The 24,339-nt window shown below is 35.8% G+C and overlaps 1 protein-coding gene across 8 annotated transcripts in view; it reads left to right on the forward strand.

The window, feature by feature from the left end:
- Positions 1 to 24,339, forward strand: part of SLC4A10 (solute carrier family 4 member 10) — a gene marked incomplete at both ends in the record, with an annotated part of 302,753 nt that overhangs the window by 127,771 nt on the left and 150,643 nt on the right. For all 8 annotated transcript variants that reach the window (XM_082630536.1, XM_082630540.1, XM_082630538.1 and 5 more), the window contains one exon: positions 14,883 to 15,029. In XM_082630536.1, the coding sequence (XP_082486662.1) occupies positions 14,883 to 15,029 (147 nt within the window). The remainder of the gene's footprint in view (positions 1 to 14,882; positions 15,030 to 24,339) is intronic.

Here is a 24,339-nt window from a genome sequence, read left to right on the forward strand (position 1 = left end):
GTCGATTTGGTGTACCGGTATTCTGACGTTACTTTTTGGAATGCTCTCTTTTATATTTTCTCCCAGTGACATTGTTCACTACCCCATTCTATCCTCCCTCTTTCCTGGCTGCCTAGTCATCCCTACTGCTCTTAGTTTGTCAGAACTGCTGAAAGCACAATGAAAAAATCTAATTATTTTCCTTTCTTTCTCTATCATTTCTACCCCTAATGAGAGTTTCAGGTGGGAAGATGATATAGAAAAACAAAATGATTGAAATCATGATTAAAAGAAAGTAAATTTTTAATTTTCTGCTGGTAAATTAAGCTTTTGTCTTGTCTCTGCAGAAGGAACATTATGAATATCCTTTTTAAATTGAAGTATAGTTGGTTTACAGTATTAGTTTCAGGTGTATAAAACATATTGACTCAATATTTTTATAGATTATACTCCATTTAATGTTCTTATGAAATAGTGGCTATATTTCCCTGGGCTGTACAATGTATCCTTCTTGTTTATCTATTTTATACATAGTGTTTGTATCTCTTAATCCTGTACCCCTATCTTGCCCCTCCCCTCTTCCCTCTCCTTGCTGGTAACCACTAGTTTGTCCTCTATACCTGTGAGTCTGTTTCTGTTTTGTTATATATATTCATTTGTTTTATTTTTTAGATTCCACACATAAGTGATAACATAGAGTGTTTGTCTTTCTCTCACTTATTTCATTAAGCAAAATGCTCTCTAGTTTCATCCATCCATGTTGCTACAGATGGCAGAACTTCATTCTTTTTTATGACTGAGTAATATTTCATTATATATATTATACATTATATATATGTATATACATATATATATATATGCACCGTGTGTTCTTTATCCATTCATCTGTTGACAGACATTTAGATTGCTTCCATATCTTGACTATGAATATTCTTTTTTGACTACTTTCAAAACTGCTTCTAAATTACCTTTGGAACATCTGTGAAAAAAGTATTACAGTCTTATTAGAAAAAGGATTTCTAATATCTAGCTAAATTATTTAAAATTGTACCTATTTTTTCCTTTGTATAACTCAATTTTTTTCATGTAATGATAAATTGCTGTTTTGTAATTAGATGACAATATGGCAGAAAAAGCATTTTATGATATCACGGTGATTAATACAAAAGTATAGTGTCTGCAACACCAATGCACTTAACAGTACTGATCATGAAAATGAAAGTCATGTTTACTAAGTTGAAATACTATTTCTCTCATGCTATCTAACTTTAATATTCTCTTAAGGTTTATTAATATGCATTCTATTTAAAAAGTGCTCTTAATTGTCTAGTGATCCCCTGTTGTCAGCCCTTTTGAAGTCTCAGTTGCTTTTAAAACTTTTGACTATACCTTTGTTTTTAGATCTTCCTTCTCTTCTCTCATACCTCTCCCTTGGCTTCTCTTCTCAGGTAGTCTTCCTTGGTATTTTTTTCTATTTTATCCACTGGCCCTTCCTACTCTGCCTGACATTTCTATGTTTTTTTCCCAAAATTAAAATCATTTTATTGTTTTAAAACTATTTTAAAACAAAAAATTATTTTGAGTTAGAAAAATCCAAGAAATATAAAAAAGTATAAAGTGTAAAGAAAGCAAACAAAACAACCACCAAAACCTACTGTTTAGAAGAAATACAATTAATATTTCTGAACAGAATTACAGAATTAATATTATAAAAGAATATAATTTAATTATGTATCATAAACAGATGTAATTATAACTAAATTACATATAAGTAAAATTATGGTACAATTTGTAATCTTTTCAACTACTCTCTTTTCATTAAAAAAATCAATATCATTCCATGTTAATATTGATACTGTCCATTTTAATTATACTTAGTATTTCATTGCATGACTGTACCTTGCTTTATTTAACCAATCCCTTATCAATGGACATTTTATTTCTCAGTTATCTTTTAAACAAAGCTGCTATGAATTATCGTATATGTATTCTTGTGCACTTTACTGATATAATTCTCAGGAGGATTGCTGGGTCAAAAAGTTATAGAGTTAAAAATTTTGATCTATGTTTTATACTCCCATTGACATAATATGAGAAGTTCCATCTATTTCTTCAAATCTTTGACAATTCTCATCTCTCTTTTAACTGTTGGTTTCTCTCTATATCTATCCTTGATTTATTTTTCCTCTTATTCTTCATTCTCTCTCTGGATGATTCACTTCCTGGAATGTTATTTCCACCTGTGAGTGTTGTAGGAGTCCATATGGATGTATCCAAAATGTTCCATATGTGTCTTGTGGACTTTCACACAATGAATAAACCTAAGGTAGACACACTGAAGAAGATGAATATGACTAAAGTAGAGGTCATCCTATACAAATATTAGTTGAGGAAAATGCTAAGGGAATATGTAGAAAGAACATGACTGCTAACTTAAGAGTATGTGAAAGATGGTTATATGGAAGATGAAATATACCATCATTTTATGTTATACAGAAATAGTAGAGTTTTGTATGAGGAAAATAAACTAAGTTGTTAAAATGTCCCTATTGGATATGACTACTTAGAAATGTTTAGTTTTAGAAATATTGGGATAACTTCTTCAACTACTGTTTATTTCACATGTGAAAATGAGAGGTCTCAATCAAGTGCTCTCTGAAGAATTTTCCATCTCTAAATTCTGTGATCTTTAAGTGAACTTCCAGAGTATGCTTTAAAATTTAAATTTCTTGTTAACTTTGCTTAATATTTAAATACCTTTAAGTTTTTCAGTTCTCTGACAAGAAAAGTTCATTAGTTTTGAATTTGAAAAGGACTGCTCGCTCTGTATAAATGGTTTAAAAAATGTCCTATTAATGATTCATGCCTCTTGAAAAGCACAGAAACTTATTCTTTACCTTTCTTGAGGAAGAAAGAAATTTGAAGTAGAGTAGGTGTGGCAAAAAATATCACCAGATATAAATTTCTTAATGGAAAGGGTATGTCTGGCTTTATCATCTTGAGATATAAAGTTAGGTCATATTTGGTTAACATTGACAATATAATAACCCAGAGGAACCACCTGCCTGGATATTCTGAAAGTATGGCATTTCTCCTGGGGTTCTTCCTTCCAAGGTTCCATAGGGTTACTTAGACTAAATGGTTTAATCAGTCCTTAATATCTCTAACCTGTTGCCACCCTCAGTGAGAATTAACGGGACTTCAGATTCCTTAATTCATTCATTCCTCCAACTCTATTTAATGCCTATTATTAAATGTCAGACACTAACTCCAGGTACTAGTAATACTGCAGTGAAAAAAAATGAGACAAAAATATGGACCTTACAAACTAGATATACCCCCTCATGGTTGATTTCAACAAGTGTTTAACCCTGGAGAGCTTAGCCTATTAGTCTCAGTATCTTCTACCACCAGTTAGAAGTCTGGTGGCATCCAGGGAGTTGGGATGATGCAAGTTGCACTGGAGTTTGTGCCTACCCACTATCATTTGGTGCAAGGGCCTTTCCATTAAAGCTGTTGATCCTTCCTGGTTTATCTGTACACGTTTATCCAGTCAGCTACACAACCTCCTCCTCCACATACATACATACCAAAACCTGCCTTGAGCCTTAAGTGTTATACTTCAAGTTTTTTATTTCCCTTATTGTAAGGGCACACATGCATCTCCTTTCCCCACTCAGAGTAAGCTCCTTAGTACCAAAGTGACTTTGTCAGAAAGGCCTTTAGCATAAGTCACATAATGGGCCATTAAAATCAGACACACACACAGACACACGCAGTAATCTAGTGGCTGCTGTTGAGTTTGGAAAAGGGTCCAGACCCTCCTCCCATCAATGGTGTTTCTTCTTAATGGGGAGTGGAAGTGGGGGGCTGTTATCCATTCCTGCTTGTCTTCATTTAGGGCACTATACTCCTTCAGAAATGATTTAATGGTTTTATATCTCAAAGCAAAGGGATTTGGGTTCAGCTTCCCTTTTTCCTAAGAGGCTCTTAGGATTCTATGTAAGTGAGAGGATGAAAATGGATGCCCCTTAATTTCACTTTTCAACATCATCTTAGCTCTGTGGTTTTGCATTGCCCCAAATAATTATTTTATCCTCTTTACTCAGAAGTGGGTACTTACTAAATATCCACATAATTACAGAACTGCACAAGTGGATCTTTCTAGAAAGTGAAGTCAGGCTTATTAAGGTAAATTGGTCAGATTACTTATGGGTATATAAAATTGTCAACAACTTAAAAAAATAGGAAGTTCCATCTTTATGTACCCACCAGGCACCAGGCAGTGGTGTTCTGATAACCCTCCTTCCCTCTCTCCTCCCTGCTGCCTCCGTAGCCTTAATTTGTAGCATTTGCCAATTTTCATGGCTGCTTTCACATCGCTGAAGTGCTTTCACTGTACACAGAGTTAGGAAGAGATGTGCACAACTAACTCCGGCGAACTGATGTAAGCCAGTTCCAGCACACCACTGCTGTCAGGTAAAGTCATTGTCTTCGTCTAAAATTTCCTGTAAAATGTAAAAAGAATAAGAAAATTTCCTGTAAAATGTAAAAAAAACCCGAAACATTGTTTCTATAGCAGTCTAAATGCATGTTTATTCATGAGCAACGAATAAAGCATTGAATGAATAAAGCATTCATTAAACAATGGGTGTTTAAGGAAATAAAAATTCTGTTTACTTCCTGATAAAAACAAGGTACATATATCTCTGGACCCTCTGTGTGCCTGTGCCTCCCTGCACAAGGCATGCTATCTATTTTTCACTTGCCAGTACAAATCCTATCTTCCTCAAAGTTCTCTCTCCTTCTCTGAGCCAGTTTTTTAATTTTCCAGCCTACTCCAGCATAAAATGAGTAAAAAAGAGTTTGGATTTGTTGTCATTCATTTATTTATTCAACACTTATTGAGCTTTTAATATGCCAGGTACTGGGAATGTGAACATGATTAGACAGACCATATTACTGCCTATAGAGCCTATCATAGGCATTATTACCCGATTATACAATTAGCTATTTAATCAAAATTTTGAAAAATTTTATAAGGAAATGTAAGGTGCTGAGAGAATATATACTGGCAATTGTATGTGATAAAATTAGATAGATTTGATACATCTGATTACATGGTGGCACGAAAGTCTCGAGAAGCAGTAGAGGGGAGAACCAGGGCACAAGCTGTCTCTGTGTCTTTGTACCACATGAGCTAATGTCCCAAAGATCAAGCCGGGGTTCAAGGGTTAGAAGAATAGATTCTACCATTTGATGGGAGAAGCTGCTAAAATGTTGTGGCCATTAAAAAAATCAGCAGCACTATTTATTATTTGTAAACATCTATGCAGAAATGCCGAGTATTTTCCATCTTCGCTTTCAGATGTTTTAATTGTTTCATTCCTTCAGTTTCACAGTTGAATTCCATCAACTGTCTTCATGGAAGTCTGTTTTTCTCCTCAACAAGTCTTCAGCTTTTCCAAGCAACCCTTCTGTCCTTAATTACCAGTTCCCAGAATGAGCCACTTTCTATATGTGTCTTTCAGATTAATACAAGGCAAAACTAAATCTGGAAAATTTTACAGTTTAAAATTTTTGCTTATTTTCTACCTATTTCCCTGAAGCAAAGTGGCGGGGCTGTTCAGAAATCATAATTTAATTAAAATGAGGTTGAGGAGATGGGGAGTACCACGTTGTCTTTTGCATTCATTTTTTAAAAGTATCCCAGAACATATGTTGATGTCTTTTCTCCCTCTTCCTTGTAAAAACAACAAAACATAAATGTTTTAAAATAATAGTGAAATTGCAAGCTTTTGTGATTATAAAAATACATGCTCTATCTCACCTTATTTTTCCCCTGCTCTAACATGCACCTCAGATTATCACCCAGAATTGTTCTTCTGTTTTTGTGCACGTTATCTTCTTTTTCTAGATTTCCCACTCCTCTGCTAATCCAAAACCTAATTGTTTAAGACTCAAGTCCTTCTCCCTGAAACCTTCCTTAATTGCCCAGGTTATCTTTGATTTCACTCTATTTATGAACTCCTACAGCATTTAATGCCTGATACAACACAAGAACTCATTAGCTTTAATGCAGATTGTTATTGTGTTCTGCTTCTCATTTGTATCATTTCGTGCTGTTTTCTTTGTTGAACTTGATTTTTGAGCAATTGAATGGCCATCTTACGTGCAGGGATCATATCCTATAAGCATTTCTTATTATCCTGTTTCTTGACGAATTTGTATTAGCCTCCCTTTGAGCACTGTAAACATCCAACATCGAGCTGTCTTACAACCTATAAAAATGAGGAATTCTCCTGTCTTTTCTTTTTTTTCTTAGAAGATATATATTATTAGGATTCATTCATTTAATCAAGAAATGTTGAGGCTTATTGTGCTCTAAGATGAAAAATAACACTGCTATTGCAAGATACACAGTAATTTAGTTACTATGTTTTGCTCAAGATAGTGTTATAAACTTATAAGAAATAGTATTTTTAAAAATATGCCACAGTATCTTCTAAACTAGTAAATCTCAGAACTATGGTTCCTTTGATGAACAACTTTAGTACTTTTAAGACTTTTATTTTCCGTAAAGAATAGTCACAGTCATGTGGCCCTTTGTTTTGTAATAATTAAAAATGCGGCCCTAGGGTCAGGTGACTATGACCGCATTGGTGTGACTTTTTTATTCTTTCAGCAAAATAACACAAGAAACAACAGTGCAGTAAGTAGCCTGATAGTATCTCTTTGCAATGCACACATACGCTCACTTACACCCTCTAGGTCTCTTTTCTTTCTCTCCACTGCTGTCCCTCAGCAGAGAATTTCTCTTGGACTTAGAGTTCTTTGATATGTTATGATAAATGATGCCTTGTTGTGTTTTCTGACTCTGTTAGAGTCTCCATGGAATTAAAGATCACATGCTTATTTGGCTTAATGTACTTGACCTTTTCCCATGATTGACACGTCTAAATAAATGGCTGTAGCAACTCAGTAATTATGCACCAGCTGTGTATATTCATTTCACAGAAAAAACACACAGTTCTCTTCAAGAGTAGATAGCTTGACCCCTTCCCTGCCAGCTAAATAAAGGAGAGTAGTTAATTACTATTATTATTAATCATAGTAAGATTCCTTTCCATCCCCAAATGCATCTCTTTCCTCACTGAATTTTGTAAACAGTATATACTATGACCACAGCTACATGAAGTGTTGTTTCAGTACTGGTATTTCTTATACAATAAAAATATTTACAATAATTCTGGACCTACTCGCCAAGATAGTTCCACACAATTTGTGTCAAAAAATCCAGGATTTGTTAGCAAGATTTGTGTTCAGAAAGCAGTGTTACCTTTAATGAACCCTTTGTTTTTCTAATGGGGAAACTGTATTTTCCTTCAACTGACATACAGGTAAATTCTGAATAAATTCTAGGGCTCCATGCTTATTTCAAAAAAATCTTTTCTCTTAACAGCACATTGTTCCATTCTCACTTATTCAAAATATGTTCATATCTAAATTATCTGTATTTTTATTAATTTGGGGTTTAAAAAATATGATATAAAGTTAATTCTTGTTGACCACTTTGACTAATTTAAGAAATGCTCATTTGAAAAGATTCCTTCTTTAAACTAAATTTTTGGTGTTTATTTACTATAAAATAAAAATTGTTCCCTATATAATCTGGAAAAATAATTCCAGTTAGGTTTTATAATTGTCAATTCATTTCAGAACCATGACATTTATCATTGTTTCTTGAATTCTTTATGTTCTTAAGTGGTGTCTATTAAATTTTGGATATAATATTGTAGGTAAATTTTATGATAACCTTAACCTGGAAATGTTATTTGTATACTGTTTTCCACAGGATCTAAGGTGATTCTCTAATTCCTTAGGCCAGAGTTATTATAGTTGGGCTTAGAAAAGTTGGCAATGTATAGAAAAGCAGGAAGACAATGAAATAGGACAGGAAATTTTATTTTGCCTTCATTCTTCTTTAAGCCTGTGAAGGTGAGCAGCATGAAGGGGAAGGGAACTAACACAAGCGTGAGTGTCTATCATGTGACAGGCGCCATGTTCAATATTTTATACCAGTTATTTTTTTATCTCATATAATCTTTATAGAAAATCTCCTAAACATATTGATAAATTTTTAATACATATATTTATTTAATTTGTCCTAAAAGCAAGGATGAGGTTTCTGGATCAAAGGAGAACTGTTATTATTTTTTACAGCAATAACCACATTGCTTCTCCATGCCCCATTCTTCCCCTTCAGGGTAATGTGATGAAAACTAGGAGGTTATATGCACAGGAAGGGAGCCCCAGAATTATGAATCTGGGAATTTATATAGGAACTGCTATATAGCTGTCTCCTTTCCGCCTTGAGAGGCAGGGAAATCTTTTCTCCCTTATGTAAACAAATAGCGGGGAAGACAAGGGGAAGGTCCCCAGTTAAACACTTTGGAATACAAACCAGTAGCTCTGGAGCTTTATTATCTTTTGAAATGTAAACGTATAATCTGGGTGATAAGTATCTGTATCTCTTTGAAGGTCTCTATCTATTCAGTCAACCTTTAACTTCCAAAGCTTGTCCTTTAACCCAGGTTCCAGTTTTCTTTGCTTTATAAGTCTCTACCCGAACAGAAACATGAAAATATTTTCTCTGTAGTTTCATAGCCCTAAATTGTGGCAATTTCAGTATTGTTGCTATGAAATTTGTGGCCATTAGCTTTGTTTCCATTCTTAAGTCTCTTAGTGTATTTAGTAGCATAATGCATCATTACGTCTATTGTCTATGTATTTTACTTAAAGTATCATCTCTGTGTGAAGATTTATATGCACAATAAAAATTTATTAAGCACCAAGAACTATCAAGTACTGTTCTAGATACTTGGGATACATCGGTGAACAAGTTAAAAATCGCTGCTGTTCTGAAATTTAAAAACTTTTGGGAGAAGCTAGAAATTAAACACTAAGCATAATAAGTAAAAAAAAAAAAAACTTATTATGGAAAGTTCCTGAGTGGCAGTGGGAATGCCAAGGAAGCCAGTATGGCTAGAGTGCAGTGGAGTGATGGGGAGACCAGCAGGAGAGGAGATGGAAGAGATGACAGGAGTGAGACATGCAGATCGCAGAGGACTTCATAGAGCATTAGGGAAACCTTGGCCTTTTCTTTGAGTGAAATAGGGTAACATTAGAAGGTTTAGCTGAGGAATGACATAATCTGACTTGTCTTTTCAGAGGACCACACTGGCTGCTGTGCTTAGGACAGATTGTAGGGACTAAAGTAGACTCAAGAAGAACTGTCTGGAGGCTAATGCAGTAATTCAGGTTGGGTGTCATATGGCCCTGACCAGAGAGGTGAAGTGAAATAATAAGCAGACAAATTTTGGATATATTTTGAAAGTTGTCCCAACAGAGTTTCTGATGGATTGGTTGTAGGCTTAAGAGAAAAAGAGAAGTCTAAAGTGATTCCAAGGTTTTTGTTCTGAGCAACTAGAAAAATGTTTTATCATCAATTGAGATGGACAAGATTGGGAGGGAGCAGTTTATTGGGGGGGGTGGTTGGGCTGGGGAAGATTAGGAGTTTAGTCCTGAACTTGTTGATTTTGAGATGTCTTTTAGACATGCAGTGGAGGTGTCAGGTAAGCAGATGGGTATGCCAGTTCGGAGTTTGGGAAAGAGGTTTGAGCTGGAGATAGAAAACTGGGAGCTGCCCACACATAGGTCATATTAGGGACAGATTTAGGCTCTGTGGGGCCTGAAGCTTATGCAATTTTGAGGGTTCTCTAAGAGAAAGAATTCAAAATTTGAATTCAAATTATGTACAAAGGTGAATATTTATTTATAATGAGAAAAACCAAAACAAATACTTATTTGGAAACTGATAAATAGCACAAAATCATAACATTTGGAGAAATAGCATAATATTTTAAATAACTTCCTGACATACCTCTGTAATATAACTTTCTGACATACCCCTGTAATATTTTCCCCCTACATTATTGACCTTTAATGTCAAGGATTTTAAAATATTATTTTCTGTTGAGAATATGAAAAATTAATTCTGTCTTTATCATGATTAATTGAATTATTTTTATTAATGATAGTCTAGAAAGTTTTTTTTTCACCTTTACAACTTATTTACAACTTCATGAAAATTTTCAGAGTTGTCTTAAAATTTAAAACTTCTATCAAGCTTCTTACATATACTACCTGAAAGATTTGGAAGAATCTTCCAAAGACTAACTCTGGCCCTATGCAATTGAAACCTTGCTTCTTTTCCACTGTCCACATATTTCCAATACTAGGCAAATTGTGATTCCTTTGCATATTGTCACACCGCTTCAGCCCTGAACATTTATGTCACAATGTCAGGTGACTTTATCACAGTGGGTACTAGACCACTGGAAACTATTTCTACTTTAGGATAGTCAGGATAGCTAACAATAATTTACTCATATATGGAAATGATTGTGAATCACATAAATATGGTCCTTTAAACCCAACCTAAATATATCTCCAACTCTGTTTCCTCTTAGTTTCCCAAAAATGTTCACAGACACACAAGTGCCCCCACCACCATGAAGGTATCTTATATTTACAAATTTTCCTAAAATATATGACCATGAAAACACAGTTTTTTAAAAAATTAAAAGACTTTACTTTTTAGAGCAGTTTTAGGTTTGGGGAGATTGCACAGAAAGTACAGAATTCCCATATGCTCCTTTGCCCCCCTGCACATAGTTTCCCTATTATAAACATTTTGCATTAGTGTAGTACATTTGTTACCATTGATGAAACAATATTAATAGATTATTAATACTAAACTCCATAGTTGACATTTGGATTTACTCTTTGTTTTGTATTTCTATGGGTTTTGACAAATGTATATTTCATATCTACCATTACAGTATCATACAGCGTAGTGTCACTTCTCTTAAAATGCCCTGTGCTCCACCTATTCATCCCTAACCCCACTCCTTGAACCCTTAGAATCTCTGATATTTTTAATTGTCTCTATAGTTCTACCCTTTCCAGAATGTCATATACTGGTTAACATCTTAGAGTATGTAGCTTTTTTATTGACTTCTTTCACTTATCGATATGCATTTAAGGTTCCTCCATGTCTTTTTCATTGTTGTTGATTAATACTTCATTGTATGGATGTACCACAGTTTGTTTATTCATTCACCTATTAAAGGACCTCTTGGTCATTTCCCATTTTTTGACAATTATGAATAAAGCTGCTACAAACATTTGTATGCAGGTTTTTTGTGTGGGCACTAGTTTTCAACTCACTGGGACAAATGCCTAGTGAGGAAATTAATATTTAGATTAGGATCTAGACACAGATCTTACACCTTTCACAAAAATTAACTGAAAAGTAATCATTTACCTAAATGTAAAACAAAATTATACAACTTCTAGAAGATAACATAGGAGAAAATCTAGGTGACCTTGAGTTTGATGATGACTTTTTGTATACAGCATCATACAGCACAATCCATGAAAGAAAAATGGATAAATTGGACTTCTTTAAAATTAAAACTTCTGCTCTGTGAAAGACACTGTTATAGGATTGAAAAGATAAGCCACAGGCTGGGAGAATACTCTTACAAAATATACCTAATGAAGGGCTGTTATCCAAAATATGCAAAGAACTCTTAAAATTCAACAAAAGAAAACAAATAATCCAATTACAAAATAGGAAAAGATCTGAACAGACATCGCAGCAAAGAAGATATACAGGTGGTAAATAAGCATATGAAAAGATACTCAACATCATGTGTCATTAGGAAATTGCAAATAAAAACAATGAGATACCATTACACATCTATTAGAATGGCTAAAATCCAAAACATTGACATCACCAAATGTTGGCAAGGATGTGGTACAACAGGAACTCTCATTCTTTGCTCCCAGAGTGCAAAATGGTACAGCCACTTTGGAAGATAGTCTGATAGTTTCTAACAAAGGTAAGCATAATCTTACCATATAATCCAGCAATTATACTCATAGTATTTACCCAAATGAGTCTACTTTTTAAGCAGCTCTGCAAGTTTCTGCCTCAGGAAATTCCTTCAGACTAGTCTTTGTTGCATTTAATGTTCTCAAGACATGAGTTCAGCTGTGTTGTCTTGGCATCCTCTTCCTATCTGAATATATTTGGATATAGTTTCAGATTGTTTATTTTAACCTTGACTTGGCAACTTCTTAGGATGTTACTTCTGGCAATTGCCCATCAGATTCACATTCCACAAACAAAGGCAATGTTCACTATTCCCAAGCAGACCCTCTGGACTTGCCAGCCTGGTGCATGGTGCTCCTTACCTTTGTCCAGGAATGGTTATCTTAATTAGTAATTGTTAGAAACCTCTGCAATCTTTAAAGTTTAGCTCTAGGAAATAGTCACTGTCTAAACTTCCTCAATTTTTATCCATTTCCCTATCCACTGAAACTGATCTCAAAAAGTTACAGATAAACATTAATTTATAACTGTAATGGCAAATGTTTAGTATTAATCTTGTCTGACTCCTTTATAGCATATAAACTGGTAACTGAACCTGTCTTAAAACTCTTTTCCTTTGGTTTCTTTAAAAATTTTTTAAATTATGAAATGAAGCATACATCCAGAAAAGTGCAGAAAGCTTATGTACAAAGTTTAATAAACATTTTTAAAGCAAAAACTTGTATTATGAAACAGAACATTTTTAGCACCCCAGAAGCTCCTCATGTGCCTCTCCCCAGTCACAACACCTATTCTTCTTTGTGCCAGAAATAACAAATATTCTGACTTTTGTACTGAGTATGCATGCTGTGCATGCATCCTTGAACAACGTATTTTAGTTATTCTATTTTTAAATCTTTATAAAGGGAATTATATATTTTTTCTCAATATTATGTTTGTGAATATATATATATATATATATATATATATATATATATATATATGTATCACATCTCTAGCCATTCATCTGTTTATGGACACTTAGGTTGCTTCCATATCTTGGCAATTGTAAATAATGCTGGTTATTTTTCTTTCAAGTTTTTCTGTATATATTTTAGATTTTCCAAGATCTGTTAAAATAATGTTGTTGGAAATTTGCAATTTTGTCGAATATATAGATTAATGCATGTCTGTTTGGGGAGATAGGTTCACATCTTCTAGCTGATTCTAATACATATGTCTAGAGGACACCCAGAGCAATATATCACACTGTGAATGCCACTTTTTACATAAGTTGGAAAGGCTGAAACCTGCTGATTTTTAAGAATAAAATAATGTCTGATTCATATCTGTATCCCTGATACCCAGCACAGTGCCACTCAATAAGTTGTTCATTTCAGTAAACATTTGTTAGGCATCTGCTGTATGCCAGGTACTGTGCAAAGTGCTTAAGATACAAAATGACTAACACATGGGCCTTCCCTAAGGAAGATTCATAAGAAAACTACTTGTAAGCAAACAACTACAATCAAGAGTTATTGTGCTTTGGTGTATATGATTAAGCACTAGAGGATCCTAAGCAGGAAAATGGTCATCTGTATTTAGACTGAGGAGGTATGCAAAATTTCATAGATCGCATAATCCTTGAACTGAGACTTGGGAGGTGAGTTAGGTATGCATCAGATAATCAGGAAAGTCAAAGATATTTCATACAGTTGGAAGAATAAGAGCAGCATTAAGTAAAAGAGAGACTTGAGAACACCTGGCAATTCAGGAATGAAAGGGCACACACTGGCTTATAGTATGTGTGGCAGAGTGGATTTAGAAGCCTGCCTGGAGAAATAGGCAGATGTCAGATATTGTTTGGCTTTATAGAGTAAAAAACTTTATCCTATAGGCAACAGAAAGCAATGAATGAGTCTAAAGCAGGGAAGTAATGTAGGCAGATTTGCATTTTGGAAAAAAAAGCCATCAATATTCAGGATGGATTAAGTGGGACAAGAATGGAATTAGAAAAGATAATGCTAGGGAGAATGTTCTAATAGTCCTGGTGAGACATGAGGGTCCAAATTAAGACAGCAGCACTAGGGATATTGAAGAGAGCATGGATTCAAGACACTTAAAAGAGGACCTAGTGACAAATTGGATGTGCTTTGAGATGACTGGATAGATGATGCATTTACTGAGATAGATGATAGTTACTTGGGGGACAAAGAAAAGGATGAGTTCCATGGACATGTTGACTTTGACATGCCTGTGGGAAGGATGTTTAGGTAAATATGTCTAACAGGTGGGTGGATGGATATATAAGTCTGTAGTCTAAGAAACAGATCTGGTGTCAAGTCCTAGGGATCCCAATCTTGAATGAATAAATAGAAGAAAAGACAGAAAAAGAAACAAATATGAGAAGAAAAAAAAAAGGAGGAGGAGGAGGACCAACAGAAATTTAAATCATAGAGAAAAGAATGGTCAAAGGTATCAAGTGCCACAGAAAGAAACAATAGAGCTGAAAAAAACTCCCACGGGATTTGGCATTACTAGGACCTTGGTGAAATCTGTTTTATTAGAGATAGTGATTGTTTCACAGAGTTAACCGTGAAGGGAAGGGAACTGGTGAGATAACTAGTTAGTTGAGTGTAGGGAGAAAATAGAACAAAAAAAAATGTTAATGAAAAAAGTATAATTATAAACTATGGGGAATAGACACAGAGAGATTATTATGATAGCTAATAAATTAATGGTGGTTGTAAAATATAGTATAACCAAATAATTAGTATTGTAGATGTTTATGATAGACCTGTGTACCAAAGTACAGTGCCAAGCCCCAAGTTTATCACATTATAAATACTCAAAAACTATTCCCTGAATTGAATTGGATTGGGTTTCCATTAACATGTAAATAATCATCTTTTGTGCCTTAGAATAATTTAGAGTTTAATTTGTGTATTTACTTCCGATGAAGGTCATCGGACACTATTTATTGGAGTTCACGTGCCCCTGGGAGGAAGAAAAAGCCATCGACGTCACAGGCATCGTGGTCATAAACACAGAAAGAGAGACAGAGAGAGAGATTCGGGACTAGAGGATGGCAGGGAGTCACCTTCCTTTGGTAAGAATGTCTCTTTGTTTTACTTAAATTTATGATTGTAATATTATACTTGCTTGTACAATGCATAATTAGCAGTAATGCCTCACTCATAAAGTTGTTTATACCTTTATAAAAGATTTGGGCAGATACCTCACTCATAAAGTTGTTTATAACTTTATAAAAGATTTGGGCAGATTGGGGAGAAGTGGGAGAGAGAATGTTTAATCTTTATTTTTCTCTTGTGCATCTGCTTTGTGAAGGTGAGGACTGGCTTAGTTTTGTGATGGAGGAAATACACTTAAGTATTGGAACTTAGTTGTATTAACTCTTGATAATTTGTACAAATAATAGTCATTGCTCTAAGTAGTTTCAAAATCCAAGGGGAAATGCCTTTATTAAGTTCCCAGTTACACTATTGTTGATGCTCTCCAAATTTCACTCTTAGGATGTGAACTTTCTACTGTTTTGAGTATTCTTCCTTTAAAAGTATACAATTGACCCTTGGACAACACAGGTTTGAGCTGGGAGGGTCTACTTATACATGAATTTTTTCAATAGTAAATACTACAGCACTACATTATCCGTGGATGGTTGAATCCATGGATGTGGAACCAGATACAACGGACTATAAATTATACGTGGATTTTCAACTGTGAGGAGGGTCAGTGCCCCTATCCCCACATTGTTCAAGGGTCAACTATATATAGAATATCAAAGTATAGTGATATGGAAGTTGTTAACAATTCCTGAGTGCCGTGAGAGCCTATGTACATGACATAATTAAGAACCTGACTTTCAGTTTCCTGACCTTCCCACGTCCTATGACCTCCTTCACTGCACCTTGTTTACTTATTCATTTTGCTCTCTGACCACAGCTTAACTCCTTAGTTGCTTGTTCAACAACTTGACCTCTCTACTTTTTTTTCTATCTATGTTATCTTTATTTCCTGATCCTATTCTGATTTCAAAGCCTGTAATTTTAGTAGTACTTTTGCTAATATTCTAAATACCTTAATTTCCCTGTTTTAGTTTTATTCATACCTTCACCCCCATTTTAAAAACCAGGTTTATGTTAGGTTCTTCCATGTCCCTACTTTCTCCCTGCCTTCCCAAGTAGGCATGCTCTGCAGGACATAGTCATTCAACAGGGCAGGTTGTAACCATTTAAGTTCATTACTCAAGTAGGAATTCCCTGGCGGTCCAGTGGTTAGGACTCGGCATTTTCACTCCCGGGGCCGGGTTCGATCACTGTTCAGGGAACTAATATCCCTCAAGCCTCACGTTGTGGCCAAGAAAGAAAAAAAAAAAGAACCCAAAAAGTAAATAAATAAATTTGTTACTCAAGTGGACCTTCAACACCTCCTCCCAGTTCTATTGAATATTTCAATTTTTGAAATAAGTATTTTTCAATCTTCTTCACCATTCTCCAACACCCCACTTTTCACAGTCACCTAGCAGATGCTTTCTACTTCAAAAGGAAAATATGTCACCAGAAAGAATTCACTCAACTTCCCTCCTGTCAAACATACAAACATAAACATATGCCTACACCTGCAACTGTTTTTTCTTCATAATGCAATAAGGAAGTTTGCTTTTCAATTATGTTTATCTCCTATTCCCTCCCACCTTGAAATGTACACAATTTATAATCTAGTTGACTTCTTCTTCTCAACTGGATTATTCTCATCATCTATCCTTCCAACTGCCTCAAACCCACATTTCCCCATTCAGTTGTATTCAGATATAAGGTAAGTTAACATATGAAGTTCGAGGGAACAATTTTACTTTTAATACTCTATAGACATTGCTTTATTTAATATCTGGTTTTGCTAAGTATTGAAGAGAAATTTGTAGTCTCTCTGTTTTTTCATTTTTTAAGTTTATGTCTTTTAAGCTTGAATGCTTATAGACAATTTTTTGTGTCCCTTTATTTAAGAAAACTTGCTACGATAGACCTAATGGTAAGTATGTTAAAAAGCATTTCCAGTCTGCATACACTGATATTTTTCTGCTGAGAGAATATTTTCCTGTCTTATCTGATTCTGTTCCACTTACTTTGGTCTCTTCTTTGTGAATTATATCTGCATGTTGGGTTGATGATATCTGCTTGTTGTCCTTTTTTTGGTAGCTTAAAGTTAGTCTCTCATTATTCATTTCATTATCTGTAGTATCGGTTCTGCATTTTACTACTTCTATTAGGGGTTTTGATTTTGCTGTTGCATCTTTAGTTTTAAGTTTCTTTCTTATCTCATCTGATTTTCTTTACATTTCCTCCTGTCCTTTCCTAATTAGTATTTGTTTTTCCCGCTTGATAGAGTCTTTGTTTTTAGTCTATTGATGATCCCCACTATTTCTGGACATTTTCTTTTGATTCTGAAGTAGATAATTTTCAGAGGTATCATCTTCTTTTGGGCCATCAAGATTATTTTAACTTTCCTTTGATTTATAGTATTTTTACAGGCTGCCAGTTTTTTTCTTTTTACTCACCGTTTTCCAAGGCAAAATATATCCATACTATGTATGTCCAGCTATATCCTAAGGTGGCTTAGAGAGGCACTGCCATTAGTGTGCTCTTTGTCTCCATCACTGTGTATAGTTATGGGCATCAAACTTCCCCAAATACAATGTACTTCTTCCAGAGGTAGATTGATGGGAGTGTGTAAAGAAAAGTATCCTGGGTATCCTGCACCAGCATGATAGAAGGATGATCATCTCTGAGTCAGTGGGCAGAAGGGGAGGTGTGAAAGTGTCCCCCACGTTTTCAGGGTTTTTTGTTTCATGAAGTGGAGTCTGGGAGTATAAAAAAGAGACAACTGGGTAGATTTCTCTTACTCCAGCTTCATCTGTTTATAGTTAGGAGAGACCCCCTCTTAGACTCTGGGAATGGAATATCTGTTGGAATAAGCTTTAATGGTTACTTTGAGTTTCTCAAATACTTCTAATATTTGACAAAATAAGCGGCATTCACATTAACTTAGAAATATTTAGTAAACAGACATAAGCTTGTTCCCTCTGCCTCTGTCATGTTATTCTTTTTTTCCATAGCTGGATACATTATGTCAATTTTTCTAGAACTGTGGTTCTCAACCTTGGCTGCACCGGGGGGGTTTAAAAACATTTTAATGGCCAAATCCCATACCAGTCAAAATCTCTGTGGGTGGGACCCAAGCATAGGTATTTAAAAAAAATACCCCAGGTGATTCAAATGTGAAACCAAGGTTGAGATCCAGTGTTCTAGAAACTTTGCTGTTGAAAGTGTGGACCATCACAATGCTATGAGACTAGGTATCTATTACAGGAAAAAAAACTGTAAAAAATACAAACACATAGAGTCTAAACAATATGCTGCTAAATAGCCAAGAGATCACTGAAGAAATCAAAGAGGAAATCAAAAAAACCTAGAAACAAATGACAATGAAAACACGACGACCCAAAACCTATGGGATGCAGCAAAAGCAGTTTAAGAGGGAAGTTTATAGCAATACAATCCTACCTCAAGAAACAAGAAACATGAAACATCCCAAATAAACAACCTAACTGTACATCTAAAGCAGTTAGAGAAAGAACAACAAAAAACCCTAAAGTTAGCAGAAGGAAAGAAATCATAAAGATCAGATCAGAAATAAATGAAAAAGATATGAAGGAATCAATAGCAAAGAACAATAAAACTAAAAGCTGGGTCTTTGAGAAGATAAACAAAATCGATAAACCATTAGCCAGACTCATCAAGAAAAAAAGGGAGAAGACTCAAGTCAACAGAATTAGAAAAGAAAAAGAAGTAACAACTGACACTGCAGAAATACAAAGGATCATGAGAGATTACTATAAGCAACTGTACACCAATAAAATGGACAACCTGGAAGAAACGGACAAATTCTTAGAAAAGTACAACCTCCTGAGTCTGAAACAGGAGGAAATAGAAAATATAAACAGACCAATCACTAGCACTGAAATTGAAACTGTGATTGATTAAAAATCTTCCAACAAACAAAAGCCCAGGACCAGATGGCTTCACAGGAGAATTCTATCAAAAATTTACAGAAGAGCTAAAACCTATCCTTCGCAAATGCTTCCAAAATATAGCAGAGGAAGGAACACTCCCAAACTCATTCTATGAGGCTACCGTCACCCTGATACCAAAACCAGACAAAGATGTCACAAAAAAAGAAAATTACAGGCCAATATCACTGATGAACACAGATGCAAAAATCCTCAACAAAATACTAGCAAACAGAATGCAACAGCACATTAAAAGGATCGTACACCATGACCAAGTGGGGTTTATTCCAGGAATGCAAGGATTCTTCAATATACGCAAATCAATCAATGTGATACACCATATTAACAAACTGAAGGAGAAAAACCATATGATAATCTCAATAGATGCAGAAAAAGCTTTTGACAAAATTCAACACCCATTTATGGTAAAAACTCTCCAGGCATAGAGGGAACCTACCTCAATATAATAAAGACCATATATGACAAACCCACAGACAACATTATTCTCTATGGCGAAAAACTGAAACCATTTCCTCTAGGATCAGGAAAAAGACAAGGTTGCCCACTCTCACCACGATTATTCAACATAGTTTTGGAAGTTTTAGCCACAGCAATCAGAGAAGAAAAAGAAACAAAAGGAATCCAAATCAGAAAAGAAGAAGTAAAGCTGTCACTGTTTGCAGATGACAAGATACTATACATAGAGAATCCTAAAGATGCTACCAGAAAACTACTAGAGCTAATCAATGAATTTGGTAAAGTAGCAGGATACAAAATTGATGCACAGAAATCTCTTGCATTCTTATACACTAATGACAAAAACTCTGAAAGAGAAATTAAGGAAACATTTCCCATTTACCACTACAACAAAAATAATAAAATACCTAGGAATAAACCTACCTAAGGAGGAAAAAGAACTGTATGCAGAAAACTATAAGACACTGATGAAAGAAATTAAAAGCGATACAAACAGATGGATAGATATACCATGTTCTTGGATTAGAAGAATGAACATTGTGAAAATGACGATACTACCCAAAGCAATCTACAGATTCAATACAATCCCTATCAAACTACCAATGGCATTCTTCACAGAACTAGAACAAAAATTTCACAATTTGTTTGGAAACACAAAAGACCCTGAATAGCCAAAGCAATCTTGAGAAAGAAAAACAGAGCAGGAGGAATCAGGCTCCCTGACTTCAGACTATACTATAAAGCTACAGTAATCAAGACAGTATGTTGATTTTGTGCCAGTAGGCACAAAACAGAAATATAGATCAATGGAACAGGGTAGAAAGCCCAGAGATAAACCCACACACATATGGTCACCTTATTTTTGATAAAGGGGGCAAGAATATACAATGGAGAAAAGACAGCCTCTTCCATAAGTGGTGCTGGGAAAACTGGACAGCTACATGTAAAAGAATGAAATTAGAACACTCCCTAACACCATACAGAAAAATAAACTCAAATTGGATTAAAGACCTAAATGTAAGGCCAGACACTATAAAACTCTTAGAGGAAAAGGTAGCAAGAACGCTCTTTGACTAAATCACAGCAAGATCTTTTTTGATTCACCTCCTAGAGTAATGGAAATAAAAATGAAAATAGACAAATGGGACCTAATGAAACTTAAAAGCTTTTGTACAGCAAAGGAAACCATAAACAAGACGAAAAGACAACCCTCAGAATGGGAGAAAATATTTGCAAACGAAGCAACTGACAAAGGATTAATCTCCAAAATATACAAGCAGCTCATGCAGCTCAATATCAAAAAAAAAACAAACAACCCAATCCAAAAATGGGCAGAAGACCTAAATAGACATTTCTCCAAAGAAGATATACAGATTGCCAACAAACACATGAAAGGATTCTCAACATCACTAATCATTAGAGAAATGCGAATCAAAACTGCAATGAGGTATCACCTCACACTAATCAGAATGGCCTTCATCAAAAAATCTACAAACAAGAAATTGCTGGCGAGGGTGTGGAGAAAAGGGAACCCTCTTGCACTGTTGGTAGGAATGTAAATTGATACAGCCACTATGGAGAGCAGTATGGAGGTTCCTTAAAAAACTAAAAATAGAACTACCGTACGACCCAGCAATCCCACTACTGGGCATATACCCTGAGAAAACCATAATTCAAAAAGAGTCATGTACCACAATGTTCATTGCAGCTCTATTTACAATAGCCAGGACATGGAAGCAACCTATGTGTCCATCTACAGATGAATAGATAAAGAAGATGTGGCACATATATACAATGGAATATTACTAAGTCATTAAAAGAAACGAAATTGGGCTTCCCTGGTGGCGCAGTGGTTGAGAATCTGCCTGCCAATGCAGGGGACACGGGTTCGAGCCCTGGTCTGGGAGGATCCCGCATGCCGCGGAGCAGCTGGGCCCGTGGGCCACAACTGCTGAGCCTGCGCGTCTGGAGCCTGTGCTCCGCAACAAGAGAGGCCGCGATGGTGAGAGGCCCGCGCACCGTGATGAAGAGTGGCCCCCACCTGCCGCAGCTGGAGAAGGCCCTCGCACAGAAACGAAGACCCAACACAGCCAAAAATAAATAAATAAATAAATAAATAAATAAATAAGACCACATATTAAAAAAGTCTTTAAAAAAAAAAAAAGAAACGAAATTGAGTTATTTGTAGTGAGGTGGATGGACCTAGAATCTGTTATACAGAGTGAAGTGAAAGAGAAAAACAAATACTGTATGCTAACATATATATGGATTCTAAAACAAAAGTGGTTCTGACAAACCTAGGGGCAGGACAGGAATAAAGATGCAGAAGTAGAGAATGGATCTGAGGGCACGGGGAGGGGTTAGGGTAAGCTGGGATGAAGTGAGAGAGTAGCATTGACACATATACACTACCAAATGTAAACTAGATAGCTAGTGGGAAGCAGCTGTATAGCACAGGGAGATCAGCTCTGTGCTCTGTGACCACCTAGAGGGGTGGGATAGGGAGCGTGGGAGGGAGACGCAAGAGTGTGGGGATATATATATACATATAGCTGATTCACTTTGTTATAAAGCAGAAGCTAACACAACATTGTAAAGCAATGATACTCCAATAAAGATGCTTAAAAAAATGAAAGACACTGGAGCAGGAATAGCACAAATACCTATTATGGTTGGACTCAAGTAGCAGAGGTGGGAGAACTGACTGGACTAAAACAAAAGGGAGTGGTAAGGATGTGATGAATGAGGGTGCAAACTATGTAATGGCATTCATGGTCAAAAACATTTATACTACTGCTCTTTTTAAAGAAAATATGTCAGAGTCAGCTGAAAGGCTGGGACTCAATAACAAGGGATTAAGTAGAAGAAAAGAGAATTTTAAAATGTCCTTATCGAATAAAGAATGTTAAATATTAAAAAGAAAAGAAGTGTGGTCCATGAGCCAGCAATATTAGCATCACATTTGAGCTTGTTAGAAATGCAGAATCTCAGGCCCCATCCCAGACCTCTTGAATCAGAATCTGTGTATTAGCAATAACTTTTGGTAACTTATATGCACATTAAAATTGGACAAACTCTAGAATATTGCTTGTCAAATCTTGTTGCATGTTAGACTCATCTGAGGAGCTTTTAAAAAATATTGATGCTCAAAGGCTTTTATTTAATTAATCTTGGGTGTTTTCCTAGGTCATGTGTTTTTTTTGTTTTTTTACATCTTTATTGGAGTATAATTGCTTTACAATGGTGTGCTATTTTCTGCTTTATAACAAAGTGAATCAGTTATACATATACATATGTTCCCATATCTCTTCCCTCTTGCGTCTCCCTCCCTCCCACCCTCCCTATCCCACCCCTCCAGGTGGTCACAAAGCACCGAGCTGATCTCCTTGTGCTATGCGGCTGCTTCCCACTAACTATCTATTTTATGTTTGGTAGTGTATATATGTCCATGCCACTCTCTCGCTTTGTCACAGCTTACCCTTCCCCCTCCCCATATCCTCAAGTCCATTCTCTAGTAGGTCTGTGTCTTTATTCCTGTCTTACCCCTAGGTTCTTCATGATATTTTTTTTTCTTAAATTCCATATATATGTGTTAGCATACGGTATTTGTCTTTCTCTTTCTGTAGGTCATGGTATTTTTTAAAAGTATCCCAGGTGATTTAATATCCAGCTAGGATCAAGAGCCATTGATCTATCTTAAGAAAGTCCTGCCTCTTTATTTGGGAAACTTGGCAATAGCCAGGTAGCCCAGATTCTGCCACTGATGTGTCAGCCACTATTTTTGGATGCCACCTATTCCTTCCTCCACCAACCGTCTGAGTATCTTTATTACCATTTAGACCTAAGATCTGTTTTATCAGGGACAAAGGTGTGGCACCCTAGTAGTTGCTAAGCAGTAGAACCTCCTACATTTCACTATTTAAAGTTTCTTCAGGACTAATAATCTGCCTATGTTCCTATTCCACAGTCAGTTTAAGTGCCTTGATAATCAAGTACTCAGTTACATGCCGAGACTGAAACCATGTTATGAACACCATCCCACTTGATTTGGACTTTGATACTCAGCATAGTGTGAATATATGAGATTACTATGCTGAAGCCTTCGAAGAAAATTTCTGACTACTTAAGAAATACTTATTTTACTTGGAAAGATTTCAAAGAAAATCTTTGGAAGACATTCCTACAGGTGCTTTAAAATTATAAAGAATTCAACTTCAAAGAGGTATGAGATAGAGGAGAATGTAAGGAAGCATCAGGTTCCTCTGCCGGGATCCTGGGGCTTTTATATTGTAAATTGGAGTATGGGTTTATGAAGGCACGGAATAATTTGGACCCATATTTCTGGAGCAAGGATCAATTTAACAAAAAGATTTTAGTGTAAATGTTTGAATACTGGCACTCAAAAATGTTGTCATTCCAATATATTAGAAACATCCACAGAATCCCACTTTATTATATGACCCAATCACATAAGGCGGTGTTGTTAGGAACCTGGTTGTTATCAGTGCTGCATCCAGGGAAAACTGAACAGGTCTTACTGTAGCCAAAGACATTATGCTCATGTCACAGGCCTGCAATGGCTGGGTCTGGTCCACCAGATCCCATGGTTGGAATGTGATTTCTAGGTGAGTCCAAAGACAGACCCAGCTTTTTTTTTGCGGTACGCGGGCCTCTCACTGCTGTGGCCTCTCCCGCTGCGGAGCACAGGCTCCGGACGCGCAGGCTCAGCGGCCATGGCTCACGGGCCCAGCCGCTCCACGCATGCGGGACCCTCCCAGGCTGGGGCACGAACCCGCGTCCCCCACAGCGGCAGGCGGACTCTCAACCACTGCGCCACCTGGGAAGCCCAGACCCA

The sequence above is a fragment of the Mesoplodon mirus genome (assembly GCF_964341445.2).
Source record: "Mesoplodon mirus genome assembly, chromosome: 8".
Taxonomy (NCBI): Eukaryota; Metazoa; Chordata; class Mammalia; order Artiodactyla; family Ziphiidae; genus Mesoplodon; species Mesoplodon mirus.